This window comes from Choloepus didactylus, chromosome 3, assembly GCF_015220235.1.
Source record: "Choloepus didactylus isolate mChoDid1 chromosome 3, mChoDid1.pri, whole genome shotgun sequence".
NCBI lineage: Eukaryota > Metazoa > Chordata > Mammalia > Pilosa > Megalonychidae > Choloepus > Choloepus didactylus.
The window spans coordinates 131,884,939-131,898,207 of NC_051309.1; the positions used below are offsets into that span (position 1 = coordinate 131,884,939).

Here is a 13,269-nt window from a genome sequence, read left to right on the forward strand (position 1 = left end):
TGGGGTTCTCAATTCGCAGCCTGCCCTACGGAATATGGACTTGCCAATCCTGTTGGTTCTGTTTTTCTGGAGAACTCGGACTAATACAATACTTCACCACGTAAATTCAAACCATTAATTATTAATTATCTTAATTCTTTTAAGATTAATGTAAAACCATTTGTCTATCAAATTAGGAAAATTTCTTCAAAACTTTCAAGTAGTTATCTACATGGTAGAAAAAATCCAGGCAAGGTTCTTTCATGAACATTTTGTTATTTATCTGTTCTTCACTAGGGTACATGCCTCTTTCATTGGAGAATTGCACAGGAAGAAATAATAAAAGAAAAGGATGCTTTAGGTAGTAATCCAGTCCATGGCATGATGGATATTATGCCCATGTGGTGGTTTGAAGCTGTTATGTACCCCAGAAAAAATGTTCTTAAATCTAATCCATTCCTGTGGGTATGAACCCATTGTAAGAAGGACTTTTTTGATGAGGTCACTTCAGTTAAGAAGGTGTGGCCCATCTCAATATGGATGGGTTTCATCCTATTATAGGAATCCTTTACAAGTAGAATGAACTCAGACAAAGAAAAGAAAAAGCCACAGGAAGCAAGAAGCTGGACATCGATGGAATGGGAAAGAGAAAGGAGAAACCAGGAGATGTCACCATATGCCTTGCTATGTGAAAGGAGCCAAGGATGCTAGCGGCCAGCCCCAGAATGCTGTAATCTTCAGCGAGAAAGCACTGCCTTGATGCCTTGATACGGACTTTCTTTTAGCCTCAAAAATGTCAGCTAATAAATTCTCACTGTTTAAGCCAACCCATTTCATGATATTTGCTTGAGCAGCCTAGGTAACTACACCAGTTCGTATCATCCTTATATCCATTAAAATTCTATGGCATTCAAGCATCATTCCAAGGACTTTTTAAATTTAAAGAGGCCATATTTTGTGTGAGTTACATGAGAGATGATATGACGAGGCCATTAGCCTTCTATAAAAAGGAAAACTGCTATTTCCTATTCCATCCATTATAATAACAAATAAAATAAATCAGTTAAACTACAGCCAAACTTGAATCAAATTACTTCCACTTCAGATAGTTTACTAAGTTTACTTAAAATTTTCTAGAGTCAAGAACCAGATTTTATAATACTTTAAGGGAGAGAGAAAATAGCTAATGTTAATGCTTAATCTGAGATATATTTTTGTGATGGAAGACTCCTCTGATTTCTCTAAGTTGTTTTTATCACCAGTTACAATGTACATACCTGTGTGGCTCCGTATATGAACTCTCAGTGTCCCACTGCTGGCAAATTTCTGACCACAATATGGGCAGATTTTCTCCTTTTCTCCTGTATGTGTCTAAATGGAAAGGAACAAATGTTGAGGATAAAGAACGTAAAGTTGACCAACTGCCTGTGACAATGGTAAATCCTTTTTCTCCAGGATTATGTTTCATTAAAATGATTTACTATCAAAATGAGATTTTAAATAATTTATCATGGATATTCCCATTGGCTCAAAATACCTTAGAATCATGCATTAGTGTTAATTTGAAAATAATTGTGCAGTTTACATTTTAAGCCTTTATGGAGCTCCCATCTACAAATGATTAAGTTATACAAAGCCAATATGTGCTAGAAAAACCACATAATCAAAATGGGGCTACAGCTGCCCTTGACTGCTGCCAAGAAACACTTCCTTAGAAGCATTTTTCACATTCTTAGTGTGTATTTAACTCTCGAGGACAGAATTAATCTCAATAAAGTAATCCGTTACTCGCATTATGCTTGGCTGACTAGACCAATTTTATTGCAAGGCAAAAAAGAATTTAAATTTGATCTGACCTTCAAAATCAGCAGCTGTTTACAGAGCAATTTGAAAGCGCATTCTTGCCCTCAAGATACCTTTAATCTAGGCATCAAACAACCACACAAGGAAAGGTGAATGATTACCATCAAAAGGGAGTTTCAATGAAATGATGGAGAGTTCAAGGGAAAAAGAGATCACATCCAGTGACCCCTCCAAAAAGAGGAGGCAGATAGAGCATTTTTAACTGGCCTGGAAATCTTATTTGGAGACCAGTTATTCTACCAACATCAAAACAGCTCATTCCAAGAAATGAGGGGTCAGGGCTAGCTCTCAAGCCCCAGTGTTTCTCAAACTTAGGAGAATGGGAAAAAGGGGATGGAAGGAGGAAATTATTTCAGGTATGTGCACATTCTGTATAAGATTTTTCAAATCAGTGCTTTCCTTTCAATGATAATCTAAACATTAATAAAAACATATAGTGGATTGTGTGGACGACCAACACAAAACAGAGCTCACGGGGTCTGGTATTGCATTTGTTTTATGCAAATGACTGGCAAGTATTATTTTTTGAATTATGAGGGACTAAAGAAAAAGCAATAGGAAAGGTTTCATGAAAATAATGCATTTCCAGAATGCCAGCATCACTGTACACTATAGTCTGCAGGTAAGAAACTAGCTTAGATAGAAGAAAAGTGAAAGGACAATTAATTACCTCTTCACCTGATAACCTCAAAGAACCATCGACATGGCAAAACATTCTCATCTTCCATATTAAATTAATTGCTAATTTTCATATAATTGATTTCCATAGTCTCATCAGTATTAATTTGTAAATTTGCATATTTATTTTGTAAACTATATATTGGCATATAAACTATCATGTGTGCAATTTGTAAAAGAGCTATAAACTAAATACGTTAGTCAACACTAGTATCATTTAGAAATGTTTCTCCCTTGAAAAGGGTTTGTTTCCATTATACCCATTTGAGAAACATGCTCTAATAAACTGCCATGCTAGTTAACGATACTCTCTACAACAGACATTTCCTTGATTCTCCATTTGGCAGGGATTTAAATTTTCCATTTTCACTACAAGTGCTTATAAGAAACAGTTATACATTCTTCACACTTCAGTAAGACCCTTCACTCCCATGTCCCATTTAAAGTAAATGGTATCCATTTGTGCAGGTTTGAAGCTATTATGTTCCCCAGAGAACCATGTTCTTTTAATCCAATCTTGTGGGAGCAGGCCTATTGTGGGTGGGAACTTTTGATTAGGTTGTTTCCATGGAGTTGTGATCCTGCCCATTCAAGGTGGGTCTCAAGTGCCTTTACTAGAGTACTCTACGAGAAGATAAAAGGCAGAGACATTTCGGAGATGCTAAGAGAAGCAACAATATGTAATCAAGGGTTTGCCCCTGGGAGAAGCAAGCAAGGACCCACAGGAGCTGAGACAGAAGCCCAGAGACATTTGGCCTGACATCACCATGTGCCTTTCCGTGTGACAGAGGAATCCTGGATACCATTGGCCTTACTTCAGAGTCAAGGTATCTTTCTCCGGATGACTTAATCTGGACATTTTCATGGCTGCAGAAATCTAAATTTGTAACCTAATAAATTTCCATTGAAAAAGACAATCCATTTCTGGTATATTGCATTTTGGCAGCCTTAGCAAACTGGAAGACCATTTTAACATATAATAGGCCTACCTTCTTCTCGTTCCTTGACAAACCTTTCTTGATTAGTACACAGTTGTTTAGAAATTTCATATATCATTTATTACAACACTGAATTATTCCAAACAAGTAACTATCAACTTTTTTGTAATATCTTTATAAAATTCACAGGATTTCTTTTCCTGCTACATAAGTACATCAGTGATCACTTATATGACCTAAGTTACTTATCAAATGAAGTGAAGTGGTAGAGGTTTCCACCTAAAATATATTAAGACTATATTTATGAAGAGATTTAAATATTCTTTTTTGGCTTCATTCAAAAATGTATCTTATTTTTAGGTACAGAATTTGGTTAGCTGGTTTAAAAGACAATGAAGGTACACTGTTGAAATATCTTAAATATAGAAAAGAAAGCATACAAACAGCTGACTATAAGACTAGTATTGGATAAGTGGATAAATGTATGAAACCAAAGTGAAAAATGACACTGCAAAAATGTTCTGTGAAAACTGGTTGCTGCAAACAAGCAGATCTATTAAAAACACACAATACTTTTCTTTCTTTTATTAAAACAACAAAAATTTATTACATTCATGAAAAAACTGAATTAAAGCAAATAAAGTTGAAAGACTATTCAGAGATTTTTAAAAAGGAGATAATATCTTTATAACTTAGCATTAAAGATACTGGAAAAGAAAAGTTACTCAGCTCAGTCCTTTCGAAATAGCCATATTAAGGACAGGTATCAACATAAAAGCCACAATGAAGTGGTTTTATTGCCTTACCTGCACTCAGCAGCTCACTCTAGCGGAAAACTAACACATTTCATAGTCACTTCTGAAGTCAACTTTAAAATCTATAACTGCATTTGTTACAATATAAATTTTGTTACTTTATATATTTGGATGTACTTATTCAGTAAATAAAAACAAACAAACAAAAACAATCTATTGATTTGCTTGAGGTATTATCCAACTACCATAACACAACAAAGATATTCTCCAAATTACCATAATTAAGAGCACTTGAGTTCAGCCAATATCTATCAAGTCTCTACTGTATACCAGGAACTTCCCTAAGCCCTAGGAATGCCCATTCCAACCCTGTAAGAGCCCAGTCTAATAATACTTCAATAAATATCTGAGTGAGCACTGAAACATAAAATTATCAATTCACTATTCATAATTCTTCATAAAAAACTACTAAATTAATATAAAATGTATAAAAACAGATGCTCTCCCACTCATCTGGTACTTGCATTGCCTAATTATCAGCACAGTTAAATGCTATGTAGAATCAATAAGCCTGAGGTTCTTTTCATGAGAAAAATATATCCATTCTAAAAAAATTAGGAAAACTGACATTTGATATAAATGAGTTGATACAAATCATGCATTCTTTATATACCATTTTGAGTAAATATGTTGATTAATATAAAATTGAGTAATATAGTTAACATACATGTCCACATTGCTTAAATGTATAAACCAAACGGAAAGCTTCTACTTACTTTCTTATGACTTCTAAGCACTGAAGGTGTAACAAATGCCTTATTACATAGCTCACATCTGTATTTCTTGTGTCTTTCATGGACCACTTGGACATGAACATTTAAGGTATCCTTCCTTTTAAAGGTAGCATCACAGTGATGACACTTGAAAGTCCTTTCACCTTGTTAACAGAAAAGTCAAATAAAAGAAACATAAGATGCCAAAGCAGGTCCTATTAACTCCCATCCCTGTTTACTTCCTCTAAGAAGTTAGTTTTATAGCTCTAACAATTTATCATATACATAAAAGCTAATTTTTCACAATAAGTTCCAGTTGCACATTTGCTAATTCACTATCATGCAAAGGGAAAGTTCTTGAACATTCTTTTATTCTCAATCTCCTTAACTAGAAGATGTTGGTATTGAAAGAGCTAATTCTCTAAAGGTACCAAAAAACTAAAACAACAACAGAAAAAGTAAGTATTTCTAGGACAGAAGCTAGAAACTGAAGTAAGTAGAACCTTCTGTATTGACACAAGGCCTCTGTCAAGCAGGGTGATTTGCCTTTGGGGCCACTCCCAAACTCCCCTCAAATCCTATCACTGTCCTTGTGGCCTCCAGTGGATAAAACGTAGGCAGAAGTGGGTCACAGGAACAAAGCCAAGAGCAATCAGTAATGTGTTAGAGCAGGCCCTCACATTTTGGATTAGCACTGTCCTCAGCACTCTCTCAAGAACCTGATATGGAAGTTCCCTGGCACTGCCTTTGGTTGGCTGTTAAGCAGGTGGAGAAGGGGTATAACTTCCCAGCTGTCAGAAAGGCAGTGGGACCAGTTTGGGCCTGGGGTGCCAGAGTGGCAAATACCTATTTCTACCCTGGAGCTCCTGGGCATCTGTGAAGGGTCTCACCTTCTCATATACCCCTGGCTTGAGGGAGTAGCTCAACTCCAAAAACGATGTTCAGGAATTTTATAGTATTTTTAACTTTCATACAATGCTACCTTTGTAGCTCTTCTTAGAACATACATGTACTTAACTTTCAGCAGTCCATTTTAAATAAAGTTTTGCTTACTCAATGAATATACACAATTTGAAGACAGTGAGATCTCTCAGAATGTTATAAGGCACGTGTAGCAAATGATTATATGAATAAGACAGACTAGTATTTGAATTTATTTTCCCCTTTTTTAGAGAAAAATATTAGCATAGATTCACATATTTTATTCTCTATGAGGCAAAATATAGAGCTACATTTAAATAAGAGATTACCTCAATTTCAGTAAAGCTCTTCTAACTTCCCTTCATTACATTTGGTATTAAATTTAGAAATGTGATGATCCTATTATTTCTTCATACCAAATTTAAGTAAGGAAGTAAGGATAAAAAGAAGGAAGGAATATACAAATTATCTTTCTTTTGTCTTTTCAAACTGAATTATGGCTAATGTAAAGTCTCTTAAATCAGAAGCCTGTTGAAATGTAATGTTTGAATCAAGTCACATCCAAATCATGCATGAACTTTATGGATTCTGAGAACTTTGTTTATCTGATGCTTTTCTGCAATTGTGTTGCAGGGCATTATTGCTGCAAACTAGTTTGCTTCTGATATATCATTACAGATTTTATTTTTATAAAATGTATTGGTGGGAGTAAAGGAATTATCAGTTGAGGCAGGATTGTAATGTTAATAATACCAAATTTACCCAGGTACTGAAAAGCATTTTAAAGGGGGGGGGGGGGAACCATCTAAGATTGCTCATATAAACCATTTTCATTAAGCTATCAAGTAACTAAAACTGTTGATCCCTGTATAAAAATCTTACCAAGCTATACCACAGGAGTCCTTCATGAATATTTACTTTTCTTCTTTTAAATTTAATACCAGATTTCTGTGTCTTATGTTTATCAGAAGTTTTTAAGTTCTTTATATTTTCCATTTTGCTACATTAAGAAAGCTTTTGAAGAAATGCTATTACTTTATGTTACCTTCTCTAACTGCATATTTCATTCCTCAAAGCCATCTTTTATATATACAAATTTACCTATCTTAGAATCAAGAAACTAGCTAGCTACCTGCCTTTTTATTTTCAGTTTATTGTGGTAACAATTTCTTTGTATTTTGAGACAGAAGTGCTGATATAACTTTCTAGTAACAAGCCTCATATTGTGAAGTTAAACATGTTTTATTTTTCCTGTCGAGTAAGAAAAAGACCTAATAATCCGTCCTCTATTTTAGCTCTTTAGCCTTGAATGATATCTAACTTTATTACCTTACATAACTCAATTAACTCAAGCAACTAATTACAAGTTGATTTTCCCAGCCCAGCGCCTTGATGCAGTTCATAAAACATCTGATTAATGTGCCGAACGTATATAATAAATACAGAATGCACAAGTATACTCTACACTCAGTCACTTCAATCCTATTTCTCAATGTGACAAGAACAAATAAACAGAAATCAAAAATATTAGATCCTTCTTATCAACAATTCCTTGCAGTTATTAGAAATAAAATTTCACCTTTCCAAAGAACCATTTCCTGAGCATCAGACCAAGTGATGCCATTTAAGTCACAACAGGTGAATGAGGTTCACTTGTCTGAAATCCTATTTTAAAATCTACTTATCTCATAATAGTTATTTTTCATAATCAAAATGAGAGTGAAATGAGATGGAAATTCCTGCTGTTGCATGACAAATTTTATTTCTTAAAACATATTGTTCTTTAAGGAAAATGGAAAGTTGTACTAATAACTTCTCCAGAGCCGTAAGGTGAGTGCAGAATTGCACAAAATCCCCAAAACTATATCCTTTCCTACAGGAAGCAGACTGCATTTCATCATAATCATTATTGCTCAGTATTTGTAAAACCCTTAAAATCTTTATTATTCTGCATCTTAGACACTATAGCTTCACCTGAGAAAATTTTTCCAAGATACTCTCTGTATAATCACTCGCTAAGATTAATTGTTTTGTTTTCCTCAAAAATATTAACAATTTAAGCAGCTGTAGGAATTTCTTGTATATAGAGGATGTACTAATGACTAAACATCTCAAAATAAAAGTAAGAAATATAAATATTATCCATGCTATACCTTTTTTAAAAAAATTTAAGATTTAGTAGTATAGTAAACCTCTGGTTATTTTAACATCTGAACAGAGAAAATCAATAGGGAAAGAATCTAGTTTTAAAACTTAGTTTAGAAATATTCTCTTCTCCTCAGTAGTGATATCCTTCAGTGATATGGCTATACATTCTTTGGTATTCAAAAACTGGCTCTGAATGTAACTTCTAAACAGATTTCATGGAGTATTTGTATAGAACTTAATCCAAAAGAAAAGAAAATACCCCTGCCAAAAGAAGCAAAAAAACAGAGGCAGAGTAGTAAGTAGGAAAAGTACATGACCAAAGACCTAGTTTGTACTGCCTGTCAGTCACTGCACTAATCTGAGCCCAGATTTTCTCAATGAAGAGCCAGAAATGTTTCCTTAATCTTTAAAATTTGAAACAGAACAAAAAACATTCTTAGGAAATGTTTTTAGATACCAACTTTAAATAATGGGAAGAAATGTGATAAAATGAAATGTCTCTCAAAATGATTAATCTTAGTGTGGAAAAAAATAAAGCAAGGATAAAGGAGGAACAGATGAAAGACAATGAACAGTTTAAGTTTAAACACAGAATTAAAAAAAATTTAATGCAGATTATGTAACTGTGTACAGATGGGCTTCCATCATGCCTATATTCTCAAAAGTTATAAGAACAAAGCATTAGATAACAACTTCTGTCCTCAATTGTGTGACCTGTGACTTACTGTTATGTATTAGCAGGTGTCTCTGCAAAGAAAACGGGGTGCGGAACAAAGCTTTACATTCCTCACACTGGAATGGTCTCTCCTCCGAGTGGGTCTGCAGAGGAAAGAAACTGTGACTCAGGATGATCAAGAATCAACTACTCATAATAGCTGGAGCTTCTTGGATTCATGATGTGGAAAGGAAAGAAGGTAAGGTAGACAATATCTTGTTTCTTTTCCTCCATAACATGTTAAACATAAATATGCTGTGTATCGGGGGGCAGGGAGCACCATATATTAAAACTTATTAAATAAAAAATAATTATCTCAAAATGCTGCTCTGAATATACAATGAAATTTCTAATGATCTACTTTGCAGAATTAAATATGTCATTTCTCAACAGTCTAAACATCTTACATCATGGGCCAGCTTTGTAATCTGTAGGCACATTTTCAATGAACAGAAAAGAAACTGTTAAAAATGGAGACTGTTTCCACTACTTTCCCTAAACTTCACTAAATAATTTCAAATAATCTTTAGTGCTAGGTGGTTCTTATGCCCCTAAATTAGACTAGAACAGTTACTCATGTTACAAGCAATACTAGGTAACATTCATTAAAATATCAATTGAGTGTTAAATGCAATGCTAAACACTTTGCATGATTATTATTTCATTTAATTAAGAAAGTAACCCCATAGATAAAATATTATTATTGTCTCCATTTTACAGACAAGAAAATAAGGCTCAGAAAGATTAACTAACTAGACTAGCACTAAACAAAGAGGCTTGTGACAAACAAAATACATTGACAAACAAGGAACAAGAGAAAACTGCCAGCTGGATCTAAAACATAAAAACAGAGCAAAACAAAATGAAAAACAACGCCAAAAACAGAAAACTTGTTAATGTTCTTTGTTTTCCATTATACAGTGGTACGAACCCATTTGGAACAAATTAGAGAATAAAATCTTATTGTACCATGGCCGGCAAGGTAACAAGGCTTACAAACATTAAGAAAACTACCAAAAATTGCACTATGTCCTCATATTACAATAAAATAAAGCACAGGACTGATTTTTTATAATACATGTAGAATAAATATTAAAAGCTTAATTTAAATGAAAGTCACTTTATTCATAGAATACAGATTTACACATTTTCTTAGCTTAATACATTACAGTATTCCAGAAACAAGCATCATCTAGCAATATAATATGACGAGAAAGAGATGATCATGTTTCTTTTCAGTTGTGAAAAACATGGAAAAAGAATAGGAAGAGGTCCAAGATCAACCAACATAGCGGCACAATATGCTCCAGGGTGCCATTCTCTCCAAAGGGTCTTTGAACAATTAGCAAAATCTGGCAGAACCATTTTCCTCAGAATTCCAGAAAACAGAAAAAGATTTGCAGTAACTAGACAAATGCCAAATTAAGAAAATGTGGCTTTAAAAAAATGGTAAGAGAAGCTCGTGGTACCCTTGCTGCATGCATCACCCCCCACACTCTTTCACCAATACAGTGTGGAGACAGCCTCCAATCCCACTGTGGGTTTCTGAGGAAGCAGATAACACCTATGTGCATACTGCAGTGCCTTTTTTCTTCCTGCCATGCTATCAGGTAGCAGCCTGAAAGTCCAAACCAGGAAACATATCTCAGGTTCACCCTCCCAGAACTTGTTCTGCAGGCAAAAGCAGTTGGCAGACAGTTAAAGCAGTGTAAGAAACAATTATATAATGGCAGTCTGGGCCAAGGGTTATCTGCTTAAAGACATACAATAGGGTACCCAGGAAGGGAGAAAGTCTATTTATAGGGGGTAGAGGGAGCATTCAAATTGCTGTAAATGGGCGATTCCCAAAGCCATAAGAAAGCACAAGCCCAGAACAAGACTCTGGCTGAGAAAAGGTGGAGAGAACTCTGCATTTCATATTCACCTCAGGCTGATCTTCTTGATAAGAGAAAACTCTGAAGGACAGCACAAGCCCATGCAGAGTCAATCTGCAAAAACGGTGAAAGATGTGTTTTCTACTGGTTTTTATGTTTTTCTAAGCTCCTGGCTCCTCAAGGAAATACCTACCATATCACAAGCTGGATATAAATGTTAAGGAACTGATAGCTCAGAGACTAAACTGAGAACTAAAACTTTAAACTATTAAAATGTATGGTGTGCAACAAAAGATTACAATACAAAAAAAGTAACAAGAAATGACTGCCCATCCAAAAGAACAGGATAAAAATCCAAAAACTTTCAACAAAGAAGACCAAACTTTGGACATACCAGACAAAGACTTTCAAAAACTGATCATCAGTAAGCTCAAGGAGATAAAGGAAAACACAGAGAAAGAATTAAAGGATCCTGAGAAAACAATGAATGAATAATAAGAAAATTAGAGCAACAATAAAGAGATAGAAATTGTCAAAGGAACCGAACAGAAATACTGAAGTTGAAGACCCACAATAACTGAAATGAAAAATTCCCTGGAGTTGGCAGAAGAATGAAACAGCATTCTCAAAAACAAGCAATTGAAATGATTCTGAATGAGAAACAGAATGAAAAAAGTGAACACAGCCCACTGTACTGGATGTCTAGCCAGAGAAATTAAATAACAAAAAGTAAAAAAATTCATCCAAATTGGAAAGGAAGAAGTAAAACTTTCCTTATTTGCAGGTGGTATGATCATATAGGAGGAAAATCCTGAAAAACCCATAACATAGCTACTAGAGTTAATAAATAAATTCAGCAAAGTGGCTGAATCCATGGTACAATATCAACATGCAAAAATCAGTAGTGTTTATATACACTAGTAATGTACAATCTAAAGAGGAAATAAAAAAAAATTTTTATTTACAATAGTGATGAAAAGAATCAAATATCTAGGAATAGATTTAACCAAGGAGGTAAATGACTTAAACATGGAAAACTGAAAAAAAAAAAAAAAAATTGCTAAAAGAAATCAAAGAAGACCTAAATAAATGGTAGAACATTCTATGTTCATGGATCAGAAGGCTAAATATTGTTAAGTTGTATATTCTACCCAAATTGATTTAAAGATTCATCACAATCCCAATAAAATCCCTAACAGCCTACTTTGTAGAAATGGAAAAGCCAATCATCATACACACACACACACACACACACACACACACACACACAAGGGTAACAGGACCAGAGTGGACAAAATCATTTTGCAAAAGAAGTGAGAGGATGCACACTTTCCATTTTTAAAAGGTATTACAAAGCTATAGTAATCAAAACAGCATGGTACTGACACAAAGACAGATACAGACCAATGGAATAGAATTGAGAATTCAGAAAAAAACCTTTCATCTATGGTCAACAGATTTTGGACAAGGGTGCCAGTTTAATGCAACGGAGAAAGAACTGTCTCTTCAACAAATGCTTCTGGGAGAACTGGATATCCATATGCAAAAGACTGAAGGTAGATCCTTACTTCACACCGTATACAAAAGTTAACTCAAATGGATCACTGATCTAAAAATAAGAATCAAAACTATAAAACTCCTAGCAGAAAACATAGGGAAGCAACTTTAGGACCATGCATTAGGCAATGGTTTCTTAGAATTTATATCAAAAGCACAAGCCACAAAAGAATAAACATATAGATGGTATCACATCAAAATTAAAAAAAACTTTTGTGCAAAGAACTGAATCATGAAAGAAAGTATGGGAGACAATATTTGGAAACCAAATATCCAATAAGGGTTTAATATCCAGAATATATAAAGAAATCAGGGAACACAACAAGAAAAAAGTAACCAACCCAATTAAAAATGGGCAAAAGACACGAATAGACATTTCGCCAAAGAAAAGACGCAAACGGATAAAAAAGCACCGAAAAGAAGGTTAGCATTGGCCATTAGAGAAACGCAAATCAAAATCATGAGACACCATTTCACAGCCACTAAAATAGCCACTATTAAAAAAAAAAACAGAAAAAAAGTGTTAGGGAGGATGTGGTGAAATAGGAACACTCATTCATTGTTGGTGGGAACACAAAATGGCCCAGCCACTGTAGAAGACAGTGTGGTGATTCCTCAGAGAGTTAAGTGTATAAGTACCATATGACCCAGCAATCCCACTTCCAGGATATAAACCCAAAAGAACTGAATGAAGGACTCGAATAGATATTTTCTCACCAAATTATTAATACCTTGAATTCTATTTCATTGGTCTGGAATTGGCATTATTCACAATTGCCAAAGGTAGGAAAGTGCCCAAGTGTCCAGCAACTTATAAATGGCTAAACAAAATGTGGTATATAGATATACAATGAATTATTCTTCAGCCATAAAATGCAATCAAGCTCTGATATATGTAACAGCATGGAGGAACCTTGATATGTTGAATGAAATAATGCAGATACAAAAGGACATATATTGTACAATCTCACTGATATGATGTAATTAGAATAAGCTAATTCATACAGTCAGACACTAGAATACAGGCTATCAGGGGCCAGGGTAGTGGTATGGAATAAGGAACTAATG

At 34.4% G+C, this 13,269-nt stretch overlaps 1 protein-coding gene across 1 annotated transcript in view; it reads right to left on the reverse strand.

Annotated features, from left to right (window-relative positions):
* PRDM5 (PR/SET domain 5) overlaps positions 1 to 13,269 on the reverse strand; it is a 254,641-nt gene that overhangs the window by 81,698 nt on the left and 159,674 nt on the right. Inside the window, 3 exon segments of the mRNA XM_037830566.1 lie at positions 1,257 to 1,350; positions 4,990 to 5,150; positions 8,781 to 8,874. Coding sequence (XP_037686494.1) covers positions 1,257 to 1,350; positions 4,990 to 5,150; positions 8,781 to 8,874 — 349 coding nt within the window.